The sequence below is a fragment of the Centroberyx gerrardi genome, chromosome 14 (genome assembly GCF_048128805.1).
Source record: "Centroberyx gerrardi isolate f3 chromosome 14, fCenGer3.hap1.cur.20231027, whole genome shotgun sequence".
Lineage (NCBI taxonomy): Eukaryota > Metazoa > Chordata > Actinopteri > Beryciformes > Berycidae > Centroberyx > Centroberyx gerrardi.
In genome coordinates this window covers 7,676,815-7,702,124 of record NC_136010.1, presented here as the reverse complement: position 1 = coordinate 7,702,124, position 25,310 = coordinate 7,676,815, and the positions used below count along the sequence as shown (strand labels likewise).

The following is a 25,310-nucleotide window of genomic DNA, read 5'->3' as shown; positions in this document are numbered from 1 at the left end:
ACCTAGTGCGGGCCTTCACAAGGTGTTTTGGAGCGTGTGCGTACATGCGTCCCGGCATTGCCGTCTATGTCCGGGCATGCCATAATTAGAACGCCGTACCATTTTTTGGGTTCCCATCCCTCTTTCCCTCTCTCCTTCTCTCTCCTTGTCTCAGTATATCAGTTCTCTCTCTCTCTCCACCAGTCCTTACCCTTTCCTGTCCTGGCGTTAGATGGGTCTGTGTGTGTGTGCAGAGTGAGTGCATGTGTGTGTGTGTGTGTGTGTGTGTATGGTGTGTCCACTGATGCACACCTCGCTTGAACTCTCTGGTTAAAGCTATGGTCCCTCGCTCTCCTTGCTTTGCTGTGTTTGGACGTTTCTGACTGAAGAGTTTATATATGAGACAAAAGCAGAGCCGTTAGAGGATGTACTACGTAAAAAAGAAGGTAAAGATTTGTTTTTTTCTGTTCATAGAGTGTATGTGTGTGTGTGTGTGTGTGTGTGTGTGTGTGTGCATGGCTGTAGATACTTGCCATCAGTCAGTTCACACACATATATGCATACACCATTTGTGCTGGTTGTATAGGAGGCAGGGAAACATCTGGGAATGACTTTTTAAATTTGGGATCTATGTCTGTTTTCATATTAAATGCAAATTAGTTGGTTTCTTCTGGTTAATCAGAATCAACTGGTGTCATTGTTGGATACTGTAGGCCTAAATCAAGTAATGACTTTATGCTTTATGTTAATGAGCAGAATAGCTCCCTGCTGTACAGATGTTGGTGGACTTAGCTGCCCGTTTGTGTTTACTGACTTTAAGACAGTGTGCATACTCGTAATATTAGTTCTTATTACAGGGAATCAGTATGAATTAGAGCAAATGTACGATCAAAAAATGACACAGGCACAAAGCAGTTTCCCTTTCTGTGTGCGCATGAATGCATTGAGCGTGTGTGCTGACATAGTAGCCGGGGCCCCACAGAATATGTTAACATTGACAAACGTGTCACCACACACACACACACACACGCACACACACACACACACTCCGCAGGGCCACAAATCTTCCCTTTTCTCAAACAGAACAGAGCGGACAAGAGGGGAATGGCAGGCAATTAGGCAGAGCATAGATTACGCCTGTGTTTTACAACTCAGTTCATAGCCCCGAGGAGGCTTTGGGGAACTCACCACCACTCACACACACACACACACACACACACGCATTTCTGTGACTGTACTTGTGATAATCTTTCACTGAATTACAGTCATTTATTCCTTAACTCCCTGCCCTCACATAGAGATGTAGAAAGCACGCAAAAAAATACTCAAAAAACAATCATGGACACCTACCTACACAGACGCTGTGAAACACACACACACACACACACACACACACACACACACTACCCACAGCTCCCCCTCCCGGTGTAACCCGACCTCCCTCCAAGCCTCCAAGCCCCGTCTCTCCAACACCTCCACCTGTATCCTCCCTCTGTCTCTCTCCTCCCTCCCCCTCGTTTCTCCCCTCATTCCCTTCGCTCTGTCTCTGTCCCCAGTCCCAGTACAACTTGCTGAGCAGCAGCATGGAGAGCCTGGGGAGCCGCACGACGTCCGCCAGCCCCTACAGCTCCGAGAACGCCTCCTCGTCGGCCGTGCCCACCCCCTCGCCCTACTCCCAGCCCAACTCCACCTTCGAGGGCCTGTCGCCTGCCCCGGCCATCCCCTCCAACACCGACTACCCCGGGCCGCACGCCTTCCAGGTGTCCTTTCAGCAGTCCAGCACCGCCAAGTCTGCCACATGGACCGTGAGTACACACACTTTCTTGGCTTGGTGTGCTGAGGAATGGTGTGTGTGTGTATGTGTGTGTGTGTGTGTGAGGGAGAGCTCTGTGTGTGTCTCTCCCCTTCTCTCTGTTTCTCGCTTTCTGGCTCTCTCTCTCTCTGTCTCTCTCTCTCACTCTCCCACTCACTCTCTTTCTATCATGCACACACATGCAGAAAAACACACGCACACACACTCTTCCATACACACACACACACACATACAAGCCAGCACATGTACAGGCGCGTCGTGTACAAGAGAAAGTAACGGATCTTTCATTGATTCGTCTTGTCCTCTACTCACCTCTTGTAGTCGAATCTTAGGAGACGAATACGACAACTTTGGTGTAGGGTCAGCAAAGTTTTTGTCTTATATAATTCATATTTTCTCCAACTTCCTTTTATAACACTCTCTACATTAAAAGAAAATATTCTTTGATTCAAAAGCTTAAAAAAATACCTTTCGCTGTCTTGGACCATCATAAGACCTCAATAGAGACCAGGAAAGCACTTTATCTTGCACTGAAGCACATGGTCCTATATGGGAGGTGATAAACAGTTGCCCTATTCCTACCAATATTTTACATTATTCAGATTGTTCATATTTTTTTGCAGTGTTATGCTGGTTAATGTAAGTGTAACATGTAACTCAAAGGCTGTGGTTGTTGTACAGGCAGAGTTGCAGCCTGTATAGCTTCACTATAGGAGATCAATGCAATGCAATACATTTAGTTTAAATATTTGGGAAAGCCTGCTGAAGCACGTCACTTTTTGTCCCACTTTTTGTTCCGATCCAGAGTTTAAGAAACCAGGTTGCTGACTGTTGATTTTGTTTGTGTGAGTTACTGAAAGTCAGCAGCTGCTGTTATTAAAAAGGTTTCTACATGTTGAAGAGAACCTTTTTTTGGTATTCAAATGGACAGCAAAGAATAGGGAGAATACAAAACAATACAATAAATTGTAATTGTTAATGCAATATAGTAGTAATAATAAGAACATAATGTGTAACTGCTACTAATAAAAATAATGATAATCACCATCATCATTATCATTTGCATAGCACCTTTAGAAACAACATTGGATAGTGCTTTGTAAACAAAACAAAAACAAAAAATAATAAGATAGATAGAAGAATGCCAGACATGATTCAAAAACAAAATATAATGAAAGGCTTATGAGATGTGTGACAGGGCCTGCAGTTATGAATGGCCAAGAGGACCTGAGGTGTAGCTAAGGGCTAGAGCTCAGTAAGCCTTAAAAGTAATCAATACAATCTTAAAATACATTTTAAAACGAACAGGTGACCTTTGTACCGAAGTTAGGCTATATGTAATTATGTGTAATGTGGTCCTTTGATGCGTGTTTGTTGGCAGCAGAATTCTGCACATAATCCCAATGTGACTGTCTGTGTTTGTCTTTATACCAGAGGGATCACATTTGAGAACCATATAAAAACACTGTTTCACTATACAAATCACAACAAAGCATAAAGGGTTTCAGTTTTTCAAGTCAAACACAGCAAATGGACCTTATTCCCATGACGGCCATTTTGAACACTCAGGGTGGGAAACTCTAACCAGGGGCCAGTTGCATAAAGCTAGTTTAAGACTAGTCTAAGCCTTAGACTGGTCTTAGATTCTCAGGTTAGATTAGTCTAATTTAGACTGTATTTTGCTTAAATATTAAGACTAATTTGAGGTAGGAAAACCTTCCCCCTGGCTAAGCTTGGGTTAAGAACTTTGTTTCTATAGCAACAAATCAGCCTAACTGTCAGAGTGGGAAGTTTAAATACTGTAGCTATTTTATAAAAGATGGCAAGAAGAAGTAGTAGTAACAGGTATAAGTGTCTATAGCAAGTTTGACTTAACGTCAGATTTAAGTCTAAGACTAGGTCTATCTTTATGCAACTGGCCCCAGCTGATTGGCATAAGCCTATATGAAACTGGCACATTACTTCAACACTTCAGATGGACCTGTTATCAAATTAGTTTACAATCTGCGGAATTAGCATACAATGACTGCTTAAGTTTAGGGAGTTAGCTAGCCTACTAGCTAGTTAGCTATACTAGCTACCTTGGCTAGATTCTGGTAGCCAAATATATCTTAAAATTTGAGCCTATATTCCTCTGGATTCTTGGTTTTTCAGTGGGGAATCTGTGAAATGATAAATGTTTGTCCAATTCTTGACGTTAGAACTGGGCTCTACTCCTGGTAGAGTTTCCCATCCTGAGTGTGACGTACGTTCAAAATGGTCGGCATGGCAATAAGGTCTACACATAACAGTTTCCATTTAAATGTATATACTACACACAGACACATAGACAGAAACACAGACAGAAAGACAGACAGACAGAAACACACACACACGCAACTAGACGGTGAGTCCAGGGCTTTGCTGAGAGACAGGTGAAATGTGAGTTGTGTAATTTGTCATGGCCCAGTGAGAAGCCTCCTGCTGGAAAGGTGTCACCTCCGACTGTCACACAGTTGACCTCCCTGAAACAAGAGACAAACTGCATTTCCTTTTACTGTGTGTGTGCTTGTGTGTGTGCGCGCTTGCGTCCGTATGTGTTTGTGAGCACGCGGGCTTGTGAATGTCCCGTGTTGAGGGGCTCCTTTGCGGCTGTGTTTGTTGGAAGTAATCATGCGTGGTGGGCTTCTTTACTCGGCGCTCAGTGCTGTAAGAAGATCCCCCTCTGGACGTTGAAGTGGTGGTCTTTGACCCGCCGTCTTTCTTTCTCTGCCTCTATCTCTTTCTTCCTCCGGTCTTAGCGTGCACTCACGGCTGTCACCTCTGGCGCCTGAAGCTCCGCTCTGTCCTCTCCTAAAAAATGTCTGTCATCTCCTCTCTCTCAGCTCCATTCTCTGACTCAGGTCTTTCTCACGCCCAAACTACCTTCATGGAAACCAAGGATGCATCATGGACAAAAATCATCAGTTTGTTTCATCAGAGAAGTAATCGAAATGTGGCGAAATCTGGGAAATTTTGTCGAAGGCTGTTTCAACTTGTTAGTTTAATGTAATGTGATAAGTCCTTTCAGAGGTCAGAGGTCAGGGTCAGGCACACAACAGCGCACATGGAGGTGGTAGGGATTCAGTGTCTTGCTTAAGGGCCCTTCAGCAGGGCAGATTTCTTGGCAACAGGTCTTCTGGTTGAAAGGCAGTGTCCTTACTCACTATGCCACCCTGCTGTCCCATTTGCTCATCTGCAACAAATTATGTTCCCCAAAAAATCTCCATCTTAAGTCATTTAGTCTATCATTGAATCTTAAAAATCCAAATTTTCTTAAAACAAGTGAAAAAATCTGCCAATGGAGTTAGATCATTTCACTTGTTTCCAATGCAAATAAACTTGTTTCAAGAGTTTTGTAGAACCAAGTTTCATTTTCTTGATAGTAGTGCAGTGATCTGCCTTATTCTGACTTTTTTCAAGATACTGACACTCATTTCTAGAAAATTACTGAAACAAGTGAAACTGCATTGAAAACAAGTGGAGTTATCTCACCCCCATTGGTTCTCTCTTGTTTTAAGAAAAATAAGATTTGAAGGTTGAATATGAGATTAAATGACTTGTTAAAATAGACGTTTTTTTGCAGTGCTCTTCTTATCAGCTGTGGTTCGCACGGCTGATAGTTTGAAAATAATCACCTACAAATGATCAGAAAAAGATAGGCAACGTCTGTTCAGTGTATCATCACTTGTTATGCCATTGGGCTTCCTATTCTATCCCGGATATTAGTCATTTAGCCCACTTTCCACTGTTGGAAACACTCCCTTCTCCCGGTCCACATTGTGTTTCTAATACAGTAGTTCTGCTGCTCGCTCACAGAGCGGGGCACAGAGACGGCAACACAGAGGAGAAGGCTTAAATCTTCCTGCCGGAACAATTAAGCTATCTTGACTGTTGTGCTAACTGGAGGCAGTAGCCGGGTCATTAACACCCCAGGGAGCAGTTTTTCGTGTTACCGGCTGAACAGAGACACTGTTACGACTTGACGAAGGAGGTTTTGACTGGCACACGACTTTAAGTGCAGATGATGAGGCAGCAGAAAGAGAAGGATTGTGAGGAAGCCTGTGATTATTCAGATGCCTCTGCTGCCATAAAGCAGCAGGGATTAGAATGAGAGAGGTGATTGCTCATGGATTTTATGGACTTTACTGTAATGCTTTGCTTTTATCATGCACACCTGATTATAAGATTGGCAACGCATCAGAAGATGTATTTAAGTGTTATTATACATATTCTAAAGCAGAATTTTCACACAAGACAATACGCTAAGTTACAATTTATCATCTTGTGAGAAAGTCATATCATATCATTCAAAAACAGTGGACAACATGCAACACATTACTAGTTAATAACAGCCTGAACAGTCTAGTAATGCCAGCTCAGAAAATGTAGTGATCATTTTTATCCTTATTTGACCGAATCCAATGGGCAGAGTTGAGCAGCCTACAAAACATAAATTATGTGAAGAAACTCCCACAAACTGTTTCCATATTTCTTGAAATGCTAAAGCTACGTGTCAAAGCATTGCAAGTTTTTTTTTTTCTCCCTTTTCAAGCAAAGTAAAATTGATTGTAAGTAAAAGTGACAGCATGCAGCAGTTTTTTCAGGTTTTGCAGAAAAAACATGAAAAAGAAAACCTGTACAAGAATGTTTGCTAAGCCCATTCTGGGCGGTAAATGCTTTTTGAAGGCTAAGATCATGTCAGCTTGTCATTTTAGACGTGTCAGTCTTGAAAAGAAAAGAGATTATGGTCAAGCCACTCAGAATGAAAGTGAGGGGATTCCCCAAAAATAGCAGCAGGGGGAGTGCATGAGTGTGCATGCGTGTGTGTGTGCGTGTGTGTGTGTTTGTATGTGTGTGTGTATAAAATTCTGTCTGTGTTTGAACATGCTTGACAAAGAGGATGACTGTGTGGACCCGACTGAGTCACCTTGTGTGGATGAAGGAGTTAACATGCTCTTGCTTTCTTGGTGAGTTTTTGTGGCCTCAGGCAGCGGGGAATGCCATAGGGGCATATTGACTATAATCAGCTACCTACTTGCCTGCCTACAGCTCTCTCTCTCTCTCTCTCTCTCTCTCTCTCTCTCTCTCTCTCTCTCTCTCTCTCTCTCTCTCTCTCTCTGAAAAGTAAGTAGGTGGCGTGCAGTGCTTTGGGAGATTAGGAGAAAGGCTGTTTTCTGTCTGCTAGCTGCTTGTTAAATATTGCATCAAGCATTCCACATTAAAACCCCTCTTCTCAAGTTGTCAACTGCTGCATGATTGACGGGAGCCATGTTTAGGTTTGTGGTTGCACACTGTCGGCTACCGAGTAAAGTCCAAGTCTGCTTCAACATGCAAGAGGAGAGGAGAAGAGAAGAGAAGAGGAGAGGAGAAAAGAGAAGAGAAGAGAAGAGAAGAGAAGAGAAGAGAAGAGAAGAGAAGAGAAGAGAAGAGATGAGAAGAATGAATAAACCCTCCAGTCTACTGTAGAACAGAATAAAACAGAATATATCTCTACCATCCCTGTTAACTGCTGCAACAGAGACTTATCTTCCCTTTATGGTTCAATGTAGAATAGAATTTAATAAACTAGAATAGGTCTTAAGAGAAGAGAAGTCCTTCTTCTTCTTCTCCCTATCTTAATGTTCCCACATAGTAAGTCCATCCAAGCCCATGCTAAGCTGGTCTGCTAATCCTCTAGTCCCCCTCCTGTCTCGTCAAGACACTGTGCATTAGTGATAATAGCTCTGAAACCTCTGCCGGTCTCTCTCGCCCCTTCAAGACGAATCCTTCAGAGTCTGGAACCTGGCTCAGAGATTCCTGACTGGGGCTCGGAAACAGACGAGCGTCACCGCGGCTGGAAATGAGATCTAACACCTCGGCCTTGTCAAATAATGAGTCCTCTTTCCATATACTCAGACATAAGTCAGTGTGTGTGTGTGTGTGTGTGTGTGCCTACATGTATTGGGGGCGGGGGGGGTGGGGGAGGGGAGGGGTGACGCGGTGGGGTTGGGGTGCAGGCTAGAGCTTGCACTGCACGGCGGCTTGTCAGAAGTTGCTCTTCCCAGCTATTAGCCTCTCTCCGTCAGGGCGCAGGTCCCAACATGCCCGGTGCAACGCATCCTTCCTCTCCTTCGCCATGCATCATCCACAGCCACGCCGCTGCTTTGCCCGCCCGCCCGCCCTCCTGCCGAGCATGCTGGGAAAACACACACTCGATAATGAAGCTTTTTCACACACACTTATTGATGCTCATGTGCGCATTAGGAGTGAAAACGCATGGAACCGAGCAAACACATGCAGTTGTGCATTTGCAATCATCAAATATGATTCCTTAAAGTTAAAAGCCCCACACTGGAAGATCATACTCAATATTTCATCACTGTCCACATCCGTACTGTATTCATTCGATTTTACCAAGTAACTTGTACTGAAGGAAAGCAGCCTCCAAATTTGATGTCTGACTAATTTGACACCTGTACTACAGTGTATGTTGTCAAATATCGACATCGGCCTGGAAACGTTCTGGACTTTGGGATGAAACAGTAGCACCAAATGTCATCAATCAATCCAGGAAGCTAACACATTAAACATTTGGTCCATTCTGCTGACTGTGTATATGCCATCCTGTCTAAGGGAAGCCTGAACTTTTACAATCCCCATGGACCGTGCCGCTGCTTTATGCATCCTTGAGTGCAAACACACGGATGCCTATGAGTGACGGTGAGTAGGAGTCAATATGAAGCTGTATGTAGGTACCATACCCACAGCTATCCTCAAAACTACAGTTCCCTTTGTAAAAGAACTACAGGTTCCAGTTTCCCTTTTTACACTGAGAGACATGTAAATGTTTCCTGTTGTTGACCCCCCTGAGCACCCAAAATGATAAGGAGCTGCACTTGGTTTTCATAAAACCAAGTGCAGCCATTGTTTGTTTTGGTCTCTCTTTCTTTCCTGCTGGCTTCCCAGAGGGACAGAGGTCCCTTCTCCTGCTCTCTGCCCCAAACATGCAGACCAGCCCAAGGCCTGGACTGTCCTGTCTGCTCCAAGATGAAGTGAAGACGTGCAGCCTATCCTCTCTTCCCTGTGAGAAACTGCACATGGGAAAGGAAATTTCCCTTGTTCTGTTTTTGTCTCTCACTCTACACGCAAATGCTGGGAAATTTTGGCTGTGGCTGATAAGTCTGTCAATTTTACTAACCACTTCAGCACAAATATAACTTGCAGAGTTGGAATTCTGAATCCACTGCCTACTGAAGCCAAAAAAGTTTGACAAAAAAGTTAGTTTCATGCCCTTTTTGTAAACCTGGGGCAGGATAAGGGAACTGAGAAATTCTCAAATCTCTTCCACAGTGTTGGAAACAAGTAAAAAATGTGACAGTTTCAGAATTACGACTTTAACTGCAGAGAACCAAGTTTGGATGGAGACTTTTGGCATACAAGTCAGAGCCTAAAGGTCATTACATCTTCCCTCATCTCCCAAAGCCTCGCAAACAGCAATTACACCACTTCAAAGAACGTGTGGGAAATTCTCCAAGGCAGAATTGAATTTTCTATGTGTTTTTGAGTGGAATATGATTAGCAGGGAGATGCAGACGCCCAGCATGGGTTGTGTATGCGTGTAGCAAGTGCACGCGCTTGTGTGTGTGTGTGTGTGTGTGTGTGTGTGTGTGTGTGTGTGCGCGCGCACGCACGCGCGTAAGTGAGAGAGTAAACATACTTGATATTTGGACAGTTAAGCGAATTTGCGGCGGGCAAGCCGTTGCTTGTGTATATGGATGACGATCTGGCAATTATCACTCTGTCTCCAGCAGCCTGTCAGGACCTGCCTCCACTGGTCCACCGCACTGGATGGGGAAAGGATGGATGGAAGGATGGATGGATGGATGGATGGATGCAATGAAAATTTGACAAGCCAACATGATGGCTAGTAAGCTAGGTGGTACTCTTGTAAAGACTAGTCGTCTACGCAAGACAAAAAGACAAAAAATCAGACACACAATCACGCACTGTTAGGTGGAATCTAGATGTTCCTAACCCATGGAGCAGGGTTTTCTTACTTAAATATGCACATCAACTATTGATACATCCATGTATTTTTCCACTTCAAACTGCTTTACCAATTTTTGCCTACTTAATACCCTGTAGTGTAGTATAGAAAAAAGTCCAGCATGTAGATTTTGTAAGAAAGAAATAGAAACATTTGACCATTTGCTCTAGTACTGCTCTGAGTCAGCTTCATTCTGCATACAGTTGCAAAAACGGTTTATGGAAACACTTTTTCAATAAACTCAGTGGTAATATTGCATGGAAACTTGAAGTATATCATAATTCATAATTCTTTCTCTACTTGAGTAACAGCAGAAGTCTATAATTGTTCACATTTCATCATAAGCCTGAAAGAGTGTTGCCAGGTCTTATTTTACTTTTTGTTTTCAATGTCAGCTTGTAGAGACTGATAGCGTAGCAAAATTGGTTCTTGTAAAGATATTAAGCATTTGTACACTCACAACACCCAGTTTATATTGTGTTACCTACCAGCAGCCAGTGAAATCCAAGTCTTGCAAACCCTAATTGACAGATGGACAGATGGATTTCTGAGGCTGCAATGGGGACTTTCACCTAAAATGTTGATTAATGCTCAGCTCTTACCTTATCCTTAATCTTAACCTCACTAGAAAGCTTTAGAGTTCATGCCTGACACCAATCTCAGACAGAGATGAAAAGGGGAATTTCTGTGATCATTTCTTTGCAAAGGTATAAGGATTTTTGGCTTAGTGAAAATTCAGTGGTAGCTGAATTGGAGGAGAGAAGGTCAATATCTCTTCCACCTTCTCATCTCTAACATCTTATATTTTGTGTGTATACATTCGAGATTTGCTCTGACCTTCTCTTCTTTCTGTGACCATGAACTCATTTTTTGGTGTATTTATCTCCTATCTTGATGTAATCCTGTATTTTTCCAGTTCTTCCCTTGTCTTTTTTTTTTTTTATCTATCTCCTCTGCTCACCTTCTCCACTTTTTCCAGCTCATCCCGTAAAGCGAACAATCTTTCCATCATTGGTCTATTTTATTTTCTCTCTGTCTTTTTCTGCTTCCTCTCCATCCATCTCTATATCATCAGATGAGGCCCAGCTTATCCATCACTCAGCGTCTCTTGTCTGTAAAGGCCGAGCTACATTAGATAATGCTTATGTTAATATTGCGCTTCACCACTGACAATGACATATGGAGCTGAACTCATGGAAGTGTGTGTGAATGTGTGTGCGCTTGTCTGTGTGTCAGCGTGTGTGTGGACGAGTCGAGACGTCTCCCATGGCATACAGCTGCACCCAGGAAGACTGAAAACACAGAGAGAAATTTATGACTTTCCTGCATTCTGAGGTGGGACGGTGTTCAAACACATTACTGATCAATCACCAAACCAGTGAGCCCATGTACTGTAACCCACACCTATCAAAAGAACATATTGTATGTGTTTATTTGAAAGTTATCTCTATCACCTTCTATGGCTCCTTATCATTAAAGGAAACCAACTTTTTTTTTTGGCACAGCGGCTGATGAGTCTCAAAATTGAATAGCCACTTTTACCACTTAGCCACCTAGGTTTTTAAAATATAAGTGGAACTCAAATGATGGTTGACCACGTGCCAAAGTAGTTGGCAGGATAGACAAAATTACCAGTCGCAGGCAAAGCATAAAACCAAACAGAATAGAAGCTTTGCAGTTGCATCACAAATCTCCTAGAAACCACGAAGGTCCAGTGGAGAACTGGCTGTCCGCCAATGTCAAAATAAATGACAACCGGACTACAATTCATGGTGGTGTGGGTGTAGGCCAATTAAAAAATGTTATAAGTAAAAGTGAATGGTCCAATAGGGTAGATTTGTTTCCAAAGTTACATTACTCTGTGACACAGAAAACTATCTTGTCTTTAACCCTTGTCCTCTGGTCCTAGCCTGAGAAGAGTCCGCTCAGTTAACCCTAAACAAACAGCTGTATTTTTGGCTTTGTTAGCTAGCTAACGAGCCGGGAGGCTAATTTAGCAAAGCAACCAATGTTAATGTTAACGTTCAACTAGCCACTACGAGCGCTAACTTTTGCTTCTGCTAGTTATGTTAGCTAGAGTGCAAATGAGATGTGTTTACAAGACAATGATGGTTAGCTGCTACTTAAGTACAAAATCAATCAGATGAATGGGGAAACTATCATTTCCCCATCAAAACCTGTACAGAAATTAACCGTGCATGTCTTTTCAGTTCTTTTGAAGTGGCCCAGTTGTACATTCAAAAACGCAATCACCTGTTCATATCAGCCATCAGTCCATGCGCTGAGGACCTCCAATATGGCCGCCAGAGGGTGTGTTACGGCACCTAGAGGTGGCCTAGCTCTGGATAGCACTTTGCCCCTTCTGACAGTCTCTGTAGGTCAACACATGTCCTCTCATGCCACTTCCATAAACACACAGTACTTGCACACAATACTTGGTACCTTCTGTGATGCTACCTGTTAAACCGTTAAATTCCCATTTCCCATGTTACTCGTTTGTGAAAGCTAGAAGAGAAAGCATTCTTTCTGTTGTGATCATGTTGCAGAGTTTACTAATGGATTCATTTTCAAAAAGCGATGGTTGCACGTGCAACAGAAAAAGTTCCCAGGTCTGTGAATAAACAGTCTGTCTGGCTGTGCGCTGCGTTTTAGAAAATTATTTATTCACGGTATGGACGGGCTGTCGAGACTTGTCAGGGAAAGCTAGGTGGGAAAAGGTGATGTTGTGCACAAGTATTTTCGTTGCCCCCGAGGGAGTGCTCATGGATGTGTGTGTGTGTGTGTCTGAGGGTTTGAGTGTGTGTGTGGGTGGTTGTAAGGGGGCTTAGTAACGGTGTCACAACAAGGAATTCAGGCAGTTGCTGGTGTAGGAGTGACTTTTCCCAGCCATCGTCTTACCTATCTATCTAGCTGTCCTTCCCCCCGGGCCGGAGTGCCTGGTGGGAGGGTCTTCACTCCAACAGGAGGCTGACAGACAAATATCAGAGTATAGATGATAAACAGATGGAAGAATTGCTTCCTACATTTACATTTTAAGAATTTAGCTGATGCTCTTATTCGGAGCAATGCACAATTTGTGTAGCAGTAGAAAAAGCTTCAATTCTTAGATCATCAACATTATGAGCAAGGTGTGTAAGGGTTGAAGTCCTAGATCCCAGAGAATTGATAGTAATAAATAAATGATCATGTATGATAAGAGCAAGGTAAAGAAATAGGAGCCAGGAAAAAGTAGAAAAGGCTTTTTTAAGTGAACCACAGGAGTGTGATCAGGTGTGAGTAGAGGAGGAAGATAGGGGAAAGGAGGATGTGATTTAGGGGAGAGAGGAAGGTGGATGTCTATGCTGCCAAGATATTGTATTAGATTATGAATTGTGATTTCGGTGCATCATAGAAACAGTAGAAATGAATAATCAATATTTGGCTGGCAGATCTGGTGGATCTCTGTAGTTCAGAGAGTTGAGCAGGGCACTAATACTGTCACGGTTAGGGAAATAAATTTACCTCAATCTCAATATTGTACATTGTCTATGTTGAGTTGAATACTGTATACTTGTGCCATAGGGTGCACTGTTGCATTTGTGTTCAGGCTCACTGTAGCAAGTCCACACACAACTGTCTCCTCAATTTTCCTGGAAGGTCCCAGTTTGATTTCCACAGGAAGATTTTTGAGATTTCGTGATTGTGTCAGGGCATGTTAAGACTTTTTTTTTTTTTTTTATCCCTTGTCCCGGTGTCTTTTGGATGCATCTGAACTGCCATTTACACACACGCATGCACACACACACAACCACACACACACACACACACACTCACACACAGAAGGCAGGAGGAGTACCAACTCAGTGGCAGATGTGCTTGTCAGAAAAGACAAAGGACTCTTTTTGTAATGCGTAATGCCCTGCGGTGAATTAACCAAACATTTGGACTGAAGAATCACTGTAGACTTTCTTTGCAGCACGCAGGTTACCTTTAGCGTCACTCAGCACATACGCATAAAACTTTATAGTATCTGACTGACTGACTGTATAGAGAAATTCAAAAGGCGGAAGGCTCTTTTAATGGCAATCTATTCATTTTTAGGTTTCTGGTACACACACAAAGACACACATTTTTTCCCAATCTGTCCTTTTGAACTTCCATGTCTCTTCTGCCAGCTGTAGCATCTCACATTACTGACATTACCACTGTAGCCACAAGCCCAGTCTGCTGGATAATAATCATTCACGACACAGCGATTACCTTTACAACATAGAATCAAATTTACTGTTTAATTTTACAGTCTTCACGTATTTTCCCTCATATTTCAAATGACTCAATTTGTCCTCCAGTCACAATGGTTTTATATGATGATTACAGTGCTCATGTTCCACTCTTTTCTCGTCATACTATCACTCAGATCTTCTTCGTCCGTTTTGTCTCCCACTATCTGAATGATTTTTTTGATTGTTCGGCCCTCTAGTTGATGATTTGATGGCTTTAATGAAATATGTCACTATGGTACAACAATTTCATCTCCTGAAACACTTTACTATGACTTCACGAGTATGAAACTTTTTGAGATGAGCTTCCCTTGATATGTGTTCACTACCACCTTCCCGCCTTTTTTTCCCCGCCTCGTTTTATCTGAAAATAAGAAGAAGTAGACCTTTAGGCTGACATAAAACTCACTATGAATGCCTGGGATAGCCAATATTGGGCTTGAACAGAAATGAAGCTAATGCAGGTTAAAGAATATAAAAGCTGTATAAAAATGGGAATTTGCTTTCAATGACAGTGGTCAGTTGTTGTATGGTGTTCTTCTTATTTCGTCCAAGGTTTTAAATCACATAGAGGCATAAAAAATATATATAACTCCTTGAATTAAGACAATGTGCCTTATTTTTTGATTGTCAGCGCATTAACATCAAACTGGTTTTGAACAGGTTTCATGGGTCCATGAGGTGATGACATACTTGACACACAGATGCACGTACGCCATGGAAACTTTCAATTCAAGGAGGAAAAAAAAAAAAAAACACCCTAAGTTGACGATGCAAGTTTTTAACACAACAGCTGTGATAAGAGCTTTGTTTGGCAAGACATCCACTAACAAATGATAAAACAGCAAAGCATCAGTTCACGCTCTCATGAAACTTTGCTGTAACTAACTGTGATGTCTAAGGCAGAAGGCTCTTTAATGGCCTCCCATTCATTTTTGCATTTCTCACACACACACACACACACACAAAATTGCCATCTGTCAGTTTGAAGCCCCTAGTTTTTCCTAGTTTCTCACTGGCTGTGTGTTCCTCTCCCACCCAGTACTCTCCCCTGCTGAAGAAGCTCTACTGTCAGATCGCCAAGACCTGTCCCATCCAGATCAAGCTGTCCTGCTCCCCTCCGCACGGCAGCATCATCAGGGCCATGCCCGTCTACAAGAAGGCGGAGCACGTCACCGAGGTCGTCAAGCGCTGCCCCAACCACGAGCTGGGCCGCGACTTCAACGATGGTGAGGCCGTGATTGTCCTGCATGTCCTACTTTGAAGTAATCATTTGTGACATTTTCATTTGAATAAATTTCCGTTTTGCTACACTCTATTGATTGATATAACACAATAGTGGTTCATGAATGGTTTTACATTTGCTGTTCTAAACACCCGGCTGTCAGGTAGCTCTTTCCTGGGAAAAATCCTCTGGCACATAGGAAGTGATGCAATAAATAAAATAAATAGAAGAAGAACTGGGTAGTTAGCATGAGCAGCGATGGCCACCATGGCTGAATAGACAAAGAAAAGAGGGACACCTACAGAAACTCAAACTTCATCCAAGGAAAAATACTTCACAGTACTGGACACACAGTTTGATTGACAGGTGATCTCTGGGAAGTGCAGTGCAGAAACACCACAGCAATGATGTCACCAAAATTAAGATTACCTCTTAAAAGGAGAATTCCACCAAAATTTGCTTAGTTTGTTATTCCACAACTGTAGACATTTTCCCAAAATGTTATATTATTTTGCTGTTTTTGTTTTATTCTGTTATGAGTTCAATGCATGTGAAACAGTGGACTTAGGAAAAGATAAATTACGTTATTCATTATTCATAAATCACAACATTTGTCGTAAGCAAAAAAATTGTGCGTAAAACCTTTTACCCCCTGGTGTCTTGTACCTGTGCTGCTTTGACTCAGCTAAACCAACTCCCTCCCATCTCCCACCCGCCCTCTGCTCAGGCCAAGCTGCCCCAGCCAGTCACCTGATCCGGGTGGAGGGGAATAACCTGTCCCAGTACGTGGATGACCCCGTCACGGGCCGGCAGAGCGTCCTGGTGCCGTACGAGGCTCCGCAGGTCAGTGGATCATCAGCTGCATCATACAGATACAGACTGGGTCGAATCAGCTGCGTTACGGTGTGGATGACACAGGCACACATGTTAAAAAGCACGAGTTTGAATTTCAAGATCAGAAACAAAATTTGCTTTAGTGTAGCACACTAACAGATATACTGATACAATGCAACTTTATTGCATGTAACGTCATGGTATTTGATTTTACTGTGATGATCTACACTGAATGTACAAAATATTAGGGACATTTACTCTTTTAATGAAGTTCACTGAGGAACTTCATGAAAAGAGTAATGAGGTGAATCTAGGTAAAAGCCATTGTCCCATATTGAGTTCCATTCTATACCAATCTATACTAATCACAAAGGAGGAGATAAAGAGGAGTAGACGAGTTAGAGGATTTTTAAGCTTTGAGACATCCGAGATGTGGATTGTGCAAGAGGGGCTGCAACTCAAAATCAAGATGTCCCTAATATTTTGTACATTCAGCATAGGCGCTATATTTCAAGATAAACCAAGTATCTTTCAAGTTGACTTCAGTAAAACATATTTCATATACATATAAAACATATATTTCATTTCATTTTTAGTGAGGGACTTCATAGGAGGCACATCTATATATAAAGATGTTGCGAACCCCGTCAGGCAAGTCCGAACAAGTACGAGAGTGAGAACTCATCATGTCTGCGATTTCACCCTAACAAATTAATGAGAAATGCAGGGGGAAAGCATTACTTTTCCTCTCACTGCAGACTGCATTGCAACATTGCCCTCTGGTGGTGGATCGCTCACTTGTTTCAGATGGAGATCAACCCTAACAAGTGAAATATAAGAATGAAAACCAGATAGACAGCAGGTACCATAACATAGGGATACATCTAAGAAAAAAAAAATATATATATATATTAAAACCAACATTCAGGAATTTTAGCTACCTATTGAAACCCCCTCTTAAGACATTCAGAGTTTTCATTCCTGTTTTTGAGAAATGTATTTATTTGCAATTCTAGTCAGTGGGGTTTGAAATTACTTCTCTAAAAATTGCATATAAAAAGTAATTCCATTCACTTCCATCAGTAAGTATGGCGACGGGGTTGTCCAGCAGTTAGAGTGACTGTCCCATCATAGAATGTCATAGAATCCCATCAAATAAATGTAAAGTATTGCAGCATGTAAGAATAAGTAATAAAATAGTTTTGCTTGTGTGCAGATGATATGTGGTTTTGCTAGAAACGTTTCTGACTCTGTTTACTTCTAAAAGTCCTGAACCTTCCTCTTAGACACGTTAAACATGAGTAAACCAACAAAACATACAGTAAATCCCTCGGCATCCGCTTATTTTACCTGTAAATGAATTCAAACTGATGGGATTGATTGTTGTGTGTTCCAGGTTGGGACTGAGTTCACCACCATCCTATATAACTTCATGTGCAACAGCAGCTGTGTGGGTGGCATGAACAGGAGACCCATCCTCATCATCATCACCTTGGAGACCAGAGAGTAAGTCCACAACCAGCATTAAATGTTTTGGTGAATATAACGTTTGTTGTTGGAGTTACATCAATTTTGTAGCCTGTGTATCCAGTTTGCTTGCCAACAGATGGTAGACATTGCAACAGAATAGATCACAACGACATGTCAACAAAAAAGACACATATGGACTAATTTTCTAATTTTCTAATACCTTATATGACTTCAACAAGCAATTCTCAGTTCTCTGTGCCTGTGTATTCTGCAGTTCTTACTGATGCAGAGACTTAGAAAAGTTTCCCAGTATACTACAGGATAACAGGACCTGTCTGCACTGCAATGGGGTGTGAACGACCCACTATAAACAGTAGATTATACACATCACTTCATATACATTCAATATTCAGTATTATTTAACTAGTGCATAGTGTGAGACCAATTAGCGCATTGGTCCACTGTACCAAGCCAAAGTAATACTGAATAGTAATGAGATGCATGAAAACAATTCTGAAATTGAGAGAACCTGCATTCTATCAAAGTTTGCTTGACAGAGTCCAAGTTCTTCATGAGTATTTTTTAAATCCCCAATCCTCCCTGCAGCGGTCAGGTGTTGGGCAGAAGGTCATTTGAAGGCCGGATATGTGCGTGTCCGGGCCGAGACCGCAAGGCGGACGAGGACCACTTCAGAGAGCAGCAGGCCCTGAACGACAGCGTGGCCAAAAACGGAAATGCCAACAAGCGTAGTGAGTCGCTTCAATCTGAGCATTTCTAACATCTAGAACTGTGATCATGCACTGTATATTTGACAATGTCTGTGTTTAGAGTTCCTATGCAGGTCTGGAAAGTTACTAACTAATATAAAGTGATAATTCCCAGGAAAAGATTTGGAATTGCAGAAAAAATCTGGAAAAGTATGTAAAAACTGTTCCGTCCTTTTGCATATGACTACACATTTTATACAGTTGTAGACCCACTGGCATTTCAAATATTGTTATTATGATAAAATAACCTGCAACAATAGAGTGATATGGCTTAGATGTCATATTGCTCAACTGCTATTAGCATACATCAGATTGAATACTGACAAAAATCTTCTAATCCAGTCAAGGTATTTTGGTCTGGAAAAACAATTATGAAATGGGAAATGTGTAGGAAACCTGCTTGATGATTATGATCCTGTTTCTCTCATCTGCAGACTTCAAACAGACCCCGCCAAATATTCCCAGTCCAAATATTAACATGAAGAAGAGGCGGCATGGAGAGGAGGAGATTTACTATATTCCTGTAAGAGCCTTTTACATATTGATTTTACATGACAGTAATCTTAACAGTGAAATAAAGACATATAAATATGTGCCTAGGGAATCATGCACTTCATTAGATTTACTGTAGAAGGGTTTCAGCCCCTTAAAACCATTAAATCCACCCTTTCAGGCAATGTTGAAATATTTTATGTTGACTTCTCTTTTACGTCATTTAGACTCGTCCACGCTGCATTAAAACTGTTCCCAATATGTCTCTGGTAAAATAATGTGGCAGTGTTTGTTTTAGCAAATGCTGTCAAATCATGCTGCTACATTTTAGAAAGTCTCTAACTCGGTAAGTAACTCAGGAAGCAGAGTGTAACGTAATGCAGCACTGATATGAAAACATTCAACTCAGGCCCAATGAAATAACGATAAAACAGCAATTTTGACAAGACCAAATTAAGCTTTCATGTTTACTGTGATGGATTATCACAGTAACACAAGTCTGTGGAAGTTGTTTTTCATAAAGTACAAGAATGAATGGCAGCAAATGAAGGGAGGAAAACGAGTCCTGATATCTCCAACTATGCTGACACCAACAGGAGGAATGTAAAGGAGAGGCCTAGACGATTGGCACAAACTTAAACAAAACAGCAGTATTATCCTTTAAAGGACGGTCTCGCTACTCACTATGCCACCCTGCTGCCCTAAATGGAATATGTTATATGTTATATGTTATATGTTATGTTTGTGTGTAGGTTCGTGGAAGGGAGAACTTTGAGCTGCTGATGAAGATCAAAGACAGCCTGGAGCTGGTGGAGCTGGTGCCCCAGCCACTGGTGGACTCCTACAGACAACAGACACAGCAGCAGTTGCTGCAGAGACCGTGAGTCACACACACACACACACACACACACACACACACACACACACATAAGCTCTCTTTCGTACTAATTTCCTGATGAACTCTACGAGTGAAATAATAGGGAGAAATGAAACTTGTACATGCCAACCTTGAAGCTCAATAGCAGGACCATGATAACTCAAAGCTGAACTTAGATTCTTGTTCGCTTGTACTTTTTTTTACAGCCAGTTTTGAAATAAATGAGACAGGAACATATTCAGGTGCAAATAGAAGAGGAAAATAGTGACGATGTTGATGGAGGGGGAGGTGATTTGGGGGGTGGAGTAGAGAAGAGGGGTGTGTGAAGTGTCTCTCACACACACACCAACACACACACACATTCCCTCGACATCCTCTAACCTCTGCCATTCCCTCCTCTTTTCTCTAGGAGCCACATAGCGTCTCCCTCCTCCTACTCTCCACTGTCCAACATGAACAAGCTTCATGTCCATGGAGGCCTCAGCAAACTGCCCTCAGTCAACCAGCTGGTGGGGCAGCAGCCCCAGCAAAACCACACTGCCCCCAACTCCTTAGCCCACATGGGTGAGTGTCTGCGCATGTGTGTGTGTGTGAGTCAAATCAAATCAGATTTGTGAAGTTCTCTATAGACTCTTTTCACAAACATGGCTGACGTACTTCTGCTTCGTCTTTGTAGGGTATAGATCGGCAATGTTAAGAAGCCAACTTTCTGTCGCCTCCGACTCTGTCTGTGATCACTTATTTTGGGTTTCAACATAATGTATAACACAATACAGGTGTTGTCATTGACATCTTTCTGTTTCTGTTGCCAGACGACTGCAAGACTATAAAAAGTGATTTACAAAATGCTAACAGCACAGAAATTACCGTTGGCATTGGTTAGCTAGTTAGTGATCACAGACAGAGTTGGAGGTGACAGAAAGTTGGCTTTTTAACATTGCTGGCAATGGTGAGAAGTGATCTATAACCTGCAGAAGTACGTCAGCCATGTTTGTGAAAAAGGTCTATTGAGCAAACAAAACAGTCAGTGGCAAGAGAGTCTATATATGCCGTTATACTGAGAATGCTTCTTGTGTTGTTTGGCTGCTGATTGCCTTATTGATCCCCCCTCCCCTCTCCCTTCTCTCAGGTCCCAACATGCTCAACAGCCACCACATGCAGGCCAATGGTGATATGAATGGTGGCCACAGCAGTCAGCCTATAGTGTCTACTTCCCACTGCAGCCCGCCCCCTCCGTATAACCCTGACCCCAGCCTCGTCAGGTACCTCACCCTCCAATGACACTCCTTCTTTCTCCTCCTGTCAAAGACAATCAAAGATGCAGTCGTTGTGTTAAAAATGAATCGGTGCCATGTTGGTGCCAGGTACTTTGTTGGGCCATGTTTGGTCAAATCGTTTTAGAAAAGTTCCCTTTTGAGGCAAAATTTGAATAAATGGAACTGTGTTATACAGTCAGGCTGTGGCCGGAATGGATCACTATCTGCGGGTTAGGGCACTAATACGTACGTCAGACATTTTTTGTTAGTGTCCGAATCGTAAAATGATATTGTGGAATGATTTTGAGGGCACTACATATTTCCCACAATGCACTATAATATCTAGTGAACAAGCCTGGTCACTAAAACGGTGAAAGTATACCAAAATGCATTGCGAGTCTGTCGTCACCTGGCCGTTACCAAACAACGAAGTTGTAACCCTTCCGTGGTTTTATAATGACGGCATCCTCTTCTTCACTAAATCTCGTTTACAAATGCAAGTAAATAAACTTTTTTTGGTATCAAAAAGATGTCAAGCTATTCTAAAGATGTTTTCTTGTAACTGCCAATTCATAACTAATTATAAGTGCACGTTTTGTTACGCTAATTTGAGCTCGTTAACGCTAACATTAACATGAAGGTCTCTTCAGGAAGGTATTTATCTCTAGCTGCAAGTTATACGGTACATAGCTTATTGTAACGTGTTTTTTTGTTAATGTCAGCTAGTGAGAACCGCACACCTGGATTGGCGAAGTGCTGGCTGTGTGAAAATAAACAGAAAAAAGTAGCCACACACAACTCCGATGCATATAATATTTATTCACCGACATAAGGTCGGAAAACACCTAGATGGGAACGTCGGTGAATATTTTTTTTCTGTTTAATGTCAGCTAGTGACACATATATGGTTGGCTTTGAAGGAATATTGGTAACTTGTCAAATGTTAGCTGAAACATTTGTTTATGCGACTGGTGGACGCAGGTTGATGATGAATGATGATGAATTAAGTGTCCGAATTCACTCATTAATCATGTGTGATTTACCGCTAATTAGTGCACTAATAGAGCAGCACTATATAGGGAAATACAAATGAGAGAATAGTGATCCATTCCGGTCACAGCCTCAGAGTTTGATTTCAATATGGCTGCTGTGTAGAGGCTTTGCAGTTGCATCATAAATCTCCTAGCAACCACAGCTGGCGCCATTATAGAAGTCCACTGGAGAATTGGCTGCCCTCAAATAATGTCTATAAATAACAACCAGGCAATAAGGCTAGACACCTGGAAAAGATTGTTGTGGTATGGGTGTAGGTCAATTTGCATTCTGTACATTCTAAGTAAAAGTGAATAATTTGATAAGGTGGATTTGTTTCCAGATTTAGGCAGTGACACAGAAGCTGCCAGCAGACTCATTTAGCTAGGCAAGTGATGTTAATGTTAACATGCAACGACTGCTTCTACTAGTGTGAACAACAGGACAGTGATAGTTAGCTGACCAGATACTATGGTTAGCTAGCTAACAAGCTGACATTATCTAAACACAAAATCAGTCAGATATATCAGTGGTGAAATGATCAGTTCCCAGTCAAAAACAGCACAGAAATAAACCCTGTCTATTCACTCTGCTGATACGGCCAAGTCGCACATTTAGAAACACAGCTATTCACAGCTATTGCTGCCCAGGAGATGTGGACCTCCACTATGGCTGCCAGAGGGTGCGTTATGTCACCTGAAAGCCCTCTGTAGCTATAAACTGTCACAATTACAAAAATCATCCACACAGTCATTTTGTATACAGCCATAAAACCCTTTGCCATGCACTGCTGATAATTTTGCTTCAAAGAAATTTCCATTGTTTATGTTTTCTAAGTTCTATTTAATTTAAAACTTTTTCATATTTTTTTTTCTAAGATAATGTGTCAATGCAGTGGCATTAATACTGGGACTTTGCTTTTGCAATTTGAATAGTTTTGATACTGTAGGTTTTGTTCAGCTGTTTGGTTTTTAGATTTGTTCTGTTCATTGTACAGTTAAATTGTACAGCTAGCTTCTCTTTTGTTTATAATGTATGTTGCCAAAACTTTAACATTTCATGTATTTATAATAAAGGTTTTTCATCAAAGCAAGAGTGGCCTTATGAATCATTGATAAATGCATGCTTATGATTGATGTGAATGATTTATGTATCAAGATGTTCATTTTCTGTACACTTGAGGCTAGACTTGTGCCCTAATTCTTTATAATATATTAAAAGAAACTAATAATAGCTTTAGTAGAACTAATCTGATGGTGATGGTGGGTTAGTGAGAACTGTTAACATGCAACATAAGTGACTTAGGTGCATTTCTATTCAGTCCTGCCTCAAAGTAAATGCTGACTCTGACTTTCTGGTTAGGACATCCTCTAATCTGATCAAGCACACACTGTACTTTAAATCAGTCAGCGTTAATGACATTGATTTTTGCGTCTTAATCCTCCACCTTTCAGCTGTGTAGCTGTGGTCTAAGCAGCCCTGCTTTTCTCCCCATACAGTTTTCTAACCAGTGTGGGCTGTCAGAACTGCATTGACTACTTCACCTCCCAAGGCCTCCAGACCATCTACCATCTGCAGACTCTCTCCATGGAGGTAACCGCTCCATCCTCGCACTCACCATCTCACAACGTATTTGGAAATGTAATATGACACTGACCATATGCTATTGATCTGTGAGTTGTTGCAAATGTGCCATTGGTTATGGTGGTTGAGTTTCAATGGCGAGACATTGATTTTCTCTTTTTCTTTGTTGTTTGTCTCACTAATTTACTCTAAAATCGTGTCTTCCTCCTTCTCCATTACTGTCTTTCCCTTTTCTCCCTCCTCCTTCTCCTCCTCCAACGCCTCACCTTGTACCTTCCCCAGGATCTAGGTGCGCTGAAGATCCCAGAGCAGTTCCGCCTGGCCATCTGGCGAGGTCTGCAGGACATGAAGCAAGGCGCTCCTCTCCCTCCGCCTTCCTCTACTCATCACCATGACTACCACGGCCAGCAGCTACTTCGCTCCAGCAGCAACATGGCCGCCTCGGCTATGGCGGCCATCGGGGCTGCCGGCGGGGAACTCCAACGTCAGCGCGTCATGGAGGCCGTGCACTTCCGCGTGCGCCACACCATCACCATCCCCAACAGACCAGGTGTGGTCGGGACGTCCGGGATGGGAGCCGCTACTGACGAGTGGGCCGACTTCGGCTTCGACATGCCCGACTGCAAGGTGTCCCGCAGCAAGCACTCCATCAAGGAGGAGTTCATGGAAAGTGACATCCACTAAGAGGGAGGGAGAGAAGGAGAGTCATAGAAAATAGATCTTGGGACTGTTTGCCAATATTATTGTCACCATAAGCCTACTTATAAAGTAATACAATGCAGATAGGATCTTTAAATGTGTTTTTAGGTGTTGCTGTCATATTTCAGTCAGTGATTTTGTAGAGAGCCATGGTCTTTCATGTTCCCTATTTTAATATGGGACATTTTCATTGTGTTAATGCACTTCCTATGTAGTCTTTATGTTGTGCTTGAACACTTGTTCCATCCAAGAGATTGAACATGAGATGACAAAAGGACACAACTCTACAACTCTACAATAGCAAATACCACTGGAAAAACTATACAGTGTGATCTGAACTATGCTTTTCAAACAACGGGACTCTGATAAGTGCATTGTGACGATGGACAACAACAGCAATTGTTCTGGAAAATGGGATTTTTTTTAAGTTGCGCTGTGCAATAATACAAACATGACAGACTTTTCCTCTTCTTTTACACCTATTGACATAGGCCTATATGGTGAGCACAAAGATTGTAGGGATAGACATATCACCATTTGGCAAACTGATAGTTGCCATTTTCTGTTTTGAATACACAGTGAATGGAGGGGACACAAAATTAGTTCTCAGTTGACTTATTTATTGTTTTCCTTCAGTTGTACAAATGTATATATCTTGTAAATGTTTTGTATTAGATATGTGGTTGAAAAAAGGTATTTTGATTCCAAATGGTGTAGCCCCTGTTTGAACCACATGTATAGACTTCAAACTCACAGCAGCAAGAAGACATAGTTATGTATATGCTTCAATAGTTTTGATAACTTAATGACTCTAAACACTCTAGTTCAGTATACCCCTATCTTATCAATGTAAAACAAATCTTGTTATGTGGACTACTGTATTAATAGTGTGTATTCATGAGAACTAAGAAAAATCAAAGTCATCACAAAATATAAAAAATCAGACGTTGCCTCCATAACAGATTTTTTTCATAGT

General features: G+C 41.9%; 1 protein-coding gene across 2 annotated transcripts; it reads left to right on the top strand.

The window, feature by feature from the left end:
- Positions 1-311: 311 nt before the first annotated feature.
- tp73 (tumor protein p73) lies at positions 312-24,608 on the top strand. Of its 2 annotated transcripts, none has more exons than XM_071923602.2 (12): positions 312-425; positions 1,536-1,784; positions 15,141-15,327; positions 16,051-16,166; positions 17,554-17,663; positions 18,234-18,373; positions 18,829-18,917; positions 19,639-19,766; positions 20,173-20,327; positions 20,893-21,025; positions 23,551-23,644; positions 23,918-24,608. In XM_071923602.2, the coding sequence occupies exons 1-12, from the start codon at positions 405-407 to the stop codon at positions 24,317-24,319; spliced, it is 1,824 nt and encodes a 607-aa protein (XP_071779703.1). In that variant the 5' UTR covers positions 312-404; the 3' UTR covers positions 24,320-24,608. The 2 variants fall into 2 exon arrangements, with proteins under 2 accessions (XP_071779703.1, XP_071779704.1); XM_071923603.2 differs by having other exon boundaries at positions 18,234-18,376.
- Positions 24,609-25,310: the final 702 nt, after the last annotated feature.